This window comes from Tasmannia lanceolata, unplaced genomic scaffold, assembly GCF_043159265.1.
Source record: "Tasmannia lanceolata isolate RefF3 unplaced genomic scaffold, GAP_Taslan_0.1 ptg000018l, whole genome shotgun sequence".
Taxonomy (NCBI): domain Eukaryota; kingdom Viridiplantae; phylum Streptophyta; class Magnoliopsida; order Canellales; family Winteraceae; genus Tasmannia; species Tasmannia lanceolata.
The window spans coordinates 47,672,373-47,677,932 of NW_027518695.1; the positions used below are offsets into that span (position 1 = coordinate 47,672,373).

Consider the following 5,560-nt stretch of genomic DNA (forward strand, 5'->3'; position numbering starts at 1 on the left):
TACTCCACTCCACCAACCAAATCCGTTGATGGCTTTACTATGATGATCTTCATAACCTTGGCAAAGACCGGTGCCAATTATAATGTCCAATCGCTTTAACCTTGGTGGCAATCCACACCATGGAGAGAAGGCTTCGCTTCTTCGAACACTCGCCCAAATACACGGTTTATCAAGAAAGAAATAACAAAGAAAAATCCCTTCACAAGGGTTACACTCTTGGAGAAGATATACAAATGAGAGCCTCTGATTCAAATCCTAAATGTAGAGGATGAGAGGCAAACACAAGCTTGATTCACTCTTAGGATGTTCAAATAGAGTTTTAGAGTGTTAGGATTCATGGTTGTGGAGTTTAGAACTCACATATATATAGAAAACCTAAAATATGACCGTTTGGGGGCATAGTGGTAATTCTGAAAAAAAAACCCCAACGGCTATAATTTTTTCCCGACTTAGTGGTCTCAGACTTCTGAGAGATTTTCTCGGAGTTCCGAGAATTTCTCTCGGAGTTCCGGGAATACAAATAAAAGTTGGAAAATAATTACTGGACCATTTCTTAGAGTTCCGAGAAGCCTATTTCTAGCAGGTTTTTCAATTCTGTTTTCTTATTTGTTTTGGGCCTCAAGACTTCCACATTTTATACAAAGTTGGGATTGTTATGAGGGTTCCAAAGACTTGGAACACCACAAGGACAATCACTTAATCATTTAGGGGTGTGTGATTACTTTATTCATGCCTCTAAAAACCTAAACTAGGATTGGATCAATACAATCTAAAAAAGACTTAAAATGGTCTTCACTTTGCAATGTTTCAAGTCTTCTTGAGTCTTGGATCTCCTAAGACATTGGCCTTTCGAATCTGGTCCAATGAGAGCTTCATGGCCTCAATCCAAGCAACCTTGATTTAACATAATCATGATCTGTAACTAAAGACAATCAAACACATTAGTGATATAAAATCACTTGAGTTTGGAATCATAAAAAGAAGATGGGAATGCAAAGGTGGGAACCATTGGGCTTAGAGTGACCGAACCACTATAAATGATTGAGCAGTCTCCTATCTTCTTTCTCATTCACATTTCTACAATTAGTAACATCTAATCCCTACTTCTACAATTAAGTTTATATGAATAAGGGTTAAACTTATAATTGGTAAAATTATTTTTAATACTCCATCTAATTAAGAGTAAAATTTTTAATTATCTAATTCACCCACCTCTTGTGTTGCCTATTAGGATTTCAATGTGCAAGTCCTTTCTTCATTCAACATCTATTGAGTTGGATTCTACGGGGGATGGACAACTAATACCCCCCGGGCCCACTGTTGGGATACCTTCCAGTTAAGCAGTTATGGCGCGCAAATGCATTTCCAAAATCATTTCAAAAACATGCAAATGTTTTAATATAATATTTGATAAACCATTTATCAAATATGCTTGGCCAAGCTATTTTACAGGCCTACTGTTCTGACCGAAACTGTAGATGATATCCCCGTAATTGGAGTCGAGAATTCTATGTCGAGTATCCTTATTGGCCTCGTGGGTTTGTCCAAGATTCTAGTACTATCCTCTGGTGATCTCTAGAAGGACCACAGTTAGATAGATCAAGAATCAAGACCGGGCTCATAGACCAATATGACCCTTCAGGTCTAAGCACATGTAAAAGATTATGTCTGTTTGAATAGCCTTACTAACTCATGTCCACAGGTTATTCTAGTTTGATCTTGTTAAGTATGCGATCCCATCGTCGCACCCACTCTTCTTGCTTAGGATCAATTACCCAAGTGACTGAGATACGCCACTCCACGACACGTGAATGTACGCAAGACTGGTACTGATTTTGTATAGAAGGAGATGTCCAATCTCGACCCCAACCAGGAACATTTAAGGTCTACAAAGAATTAAGATACCATATCTCTCTGCTCCTTAGGATTTGTGAATCCTTGAGCATAACATTCCTACTTTGCCACCTAAGGACGAATATGTGTAAGATAATAAGCACATCACACATTCAATTAGTTAATACCTAATAGATGTCATGAAATATAGTCTTGATTAATATTATAGTGACACGATGTATGAAGTGTATTGGCTTTTAGGGCACTAACTCTAACATGTGAGATCTCATAAGATCTCATCATTGGATTGTGTCGAGATCTCACCATTGGATCATCTTATTATATTAGGCAAGTTGGCTAGTGGAGGTAACCTAGATAGACTAGGAAACTAGGTTCGATTAGTATTTTCTCTTTCCATAATTAACTTGATTTCATTCTATGTTTATTGTGTAAGTGCTCTTATTCCATCTTAGTACTGACTATGTAATTTTCTTTGACAAGCTTTTTAGTAAAATGAATTAAACGCACTTTACTTCTCCCAAACAACCCTTCTAGTGTCACCAATTCTGTCAGTATATTTCGTCATTTAATTAAAAGTTTGGGCAATTTTCGTCATAATGAATTTGTTATTAAGCGTACTGAAACATGTGACTCAATAGGATTGTGCTGTAGGCGACATCCTCACGCTAGCGTGTCTTCATAATAAAACGCCGTGAATTATGGAACGCCTTTCGTTTCCGTCTCTCTTACGTTTCTTTCTTCTTCGTTTCTTTTTTATTTCTTTTTCTATAATCACCATCCAATCATATTTTGTGCCACATCATATGCTCGATTCTGATTGGTCCAAACCATCCACGTCAGCACTCTCTAATCACAGCCACGATTCTAGAAACCTCTCCTTCCTTCTTTAAAACTCCCTTTCTTCTTATTTTTCAGTTGTTTCTTTTACATCCCTGATTTTCCTCCTCTTCTTATAAACCCCCCTCTTATTTTACTGTGTTTTGCCCCTCTCTCTCTAATGGCGTTCCGATTCCTTTCTCTAACCCTAACAGGATTTCTCATCCTCTTAGCAGTTGGGGCATCAGAATCTCCGGTTCCATCCGAAAACATTAATTTTTCGGCTTCCAAGGCGATTTCGGTGAGGAAATCATTCTCTATTTCTTCTTTTATTATCTAGGTTATTGATGATGTACTGAGAAAAATCCTAATTCTTTTGTGGCTTTTCTTTTGCAGGATCTAAAAGACGCGATTGTCAAGGGATTAGGGTTTCAAGGGCAGGATTTGAAGATCTCTGGTTTCGATCAGAGGGATGCGTTGGTGGGACAATCTGTTGCTTACGAGTTCGATGTTGAGATCGGTGATATGATTTTACCGTTTAAGTTTGTGGAGGATGTGAAACGGTGGGAATCCGTCGATTTTCAGTTATTTCAGTTAGAGGGGGAGAAGGAGTTGGGGAAGAGCTTAGCGGAGAGATCTAGTTTTGAGGGGAGTGCTTTGCCTGTTTTGGCTCCGTTTCAGCTCGCTGGACCAATGGAGATTTGGATTCAAGATGGTGATGATATGAGGCTTTCTTTGCCGGTGAGTTTTAGTTTCGTTTCGTTTCGGTTCTGTTTCGTTTGGATTAGGGTTTTGTTTACAATGAGAATTTCTGGTGGGGCCCAGCTTGGATTACTTAGAGTTTCTTTTATCTTGATTTTAAAAACTTTTTTTAATCAAGATTGTCCATGGTCTATCCGACGGTGCAGATCATTGATTGTTTCGATCCATGATCTAGTAGATTGATTTGGAGTATTCATACTGTGACCAATCCATCGGATGACCTGAATCGTTGGTTGGTAAACATCTGGCAATCTGTCCCATTGACTAATAATATCACATTTGTTAGGGTATGCTTGACAACCGTGAATTTTTTTTCCAATGCTCTGTTTGCAGGATTTTCTAGGAAAAAAAATTAAGCTATCCGTAAAATACTTTTGCCTGGCCCTTTTTGGATTGCAAAAAAAAGTTCTGATGGAGAGAAAAAAATTTCGTTGAATAATATAGGGGCAATTGATATGATTATTATTAATTGATAGGGATATAATCTTCCTCTATTAGTTCAAGTTAATTTTTTTAGTGGGTAAAAAAAGTAGAACTTTTAGAAATATTTTTCCTTTGCAATTTTTTCCTGAAAATCCCTGCAATTCAAACAAGAACTATCGTTTTCTAATGAAAAAAAACTGAGAAACAAACCTCCAAGGAATGGACAGGTAGGATCATTCAATTGGTCTGAACTGATTTACAAGGGTGTCATCACACCCCTGGCGTAAGTTAGAGACAAACTGCTCCATTTCAGTAAATAGTAATTGACCTAACCACATTGCTTTGCTCTATCTTGCGCAGCATGACGTAGACGCAGGCGTACTGAAGAAAGTGGTATTAGCCGATGGAGCGGTGGTGACGGTTAAGGGCGCCAAATCCGTTATCCTACGCCACCCTCTAAACCTCCCTCTCCCCCTCAACCTTTCCACCCAAACCTCCCCTCTCCTCACCCTGGCCCACCACCTACGCCTCTCCTCCCTCTCCAATAACCAACTCGTGTCCCTACGTATAGTGGGCCCCACCTCCCTCACCACTACCCCTCTCCCCTCCTCTTCCAAACCCAAGGTCAAACGCCTAGCCCCAGGTCTCATCGAGCTCTCCAAATCCAAACCCACTTTAGAGGAACAATTCACCACCCTCTGGCCTTTGGCGTCTGTTAACGGTTCAAATGCTAACCTGCGTGGGTTTTCAGAGCTCCTTACTTCCATCCTTGGAGTAAAGGCTCATGAAGAAGGGTCGTTTAGGTTACGGAAAGCTGACGTGTCAGCTCAGACTTTTATGAAGATTGGATTTAAGGTGGAGAAGGAGTTGAAGGAAGGCGAAGTGGATTGGAGTGGGTTTCCTGATTGGAGGACACGACCGGAGAAGTCGGTGATGCAGTTCGAGGTGATCGGAAAGTTTGTCGACGGGAAGGTCATACTGGAGAGAGTGGAGGAGGTTAGCCCTGAGATTGTGAATACTGTGGCCAGTAATGTGCTGGAAGGGAATATGACCATGTCTAGGATGCCTATCATTCACCCTCCTCCAAGTTTCTTCACCTTGTGAGGTTCAATCTTTTTTATTTCTTTTTTTTTTTTTTTTGAAACAAAATTGTAAAGATGAAATTGGTGTTTTTGAATGAGTATATAGGACGAAAGCTGCAGTTTAAAAAAAATTTATGTAGTGTTGTAGAAGATGCATAAGATAATTTATTGTAATTATGTGATATTTTAGAATCTGTGTGTTTATGTATGGTTTTTAGAACGGTGAGGCTGAAGTTTTCAGGGGAATGAGGATCCCCCCTCCCCGTTTTGGGTGGGTTAAGGGTAGGGCTGCAAATGAACCGAGCCGGCTCGCGAACATGTTTGGGTTCGGCTCTTTAAAAGCTCGGCTCGGGCTCGTTCGTTTACTAAACGAGCCGAACTTGAGCTTTATATAGTTCGGCTCGGAAAAGCTCGCGAGCTTTTTAGGCTCGGTTCATGAACGAGCCGAGCCGAGCTTTAAAGGTTGGATTATGTTTGTTTTTTATATATAAAATAAAAGAATGTGGGTTATTTGTCACAAATGAAAGTTTGGCCGAGTGGTTCAGGCGTTGAATTTAGAGGGGGCTTGGGTTCAAATCCATGTTTTTATATCATTCTTGAAATGAGCCGAGCTTTCTCTAATA

The 5,560-nt window shown here is 39.8% G+C and overlaps 1 protein-coding gene across 1 annotated transcript; it reads left to right on the forward strand.

Moving 5' to 3' along the window:
- The first annotated feature begins 2,763 nt into the window (after positions 1-2,763).
- LOC143849894 (protein TUNICAMYCIN INDUCED 1-like) lies at positions 2,764-5,129 on the forward strand. Its single transcript, XM_077359184.1, has 3 exons — positions 2,764-2,971; positions 3,067-3,411; positions 4,216-5,129. Exons 1-3 carry the CDS (start codon positions 2,852-2,854, stop codon positions 4,957-4,959), a joined length of 1,209 nt encoding a protein of 402 aa, XP_077215299.1. The 5' UTR covers positions 2,764-2,851; the 3' UTR covers positions 4,960-5,129.
- The last annotated feature ends 431 nt before the right edge of the window (positions 5,130-5,560 follow it).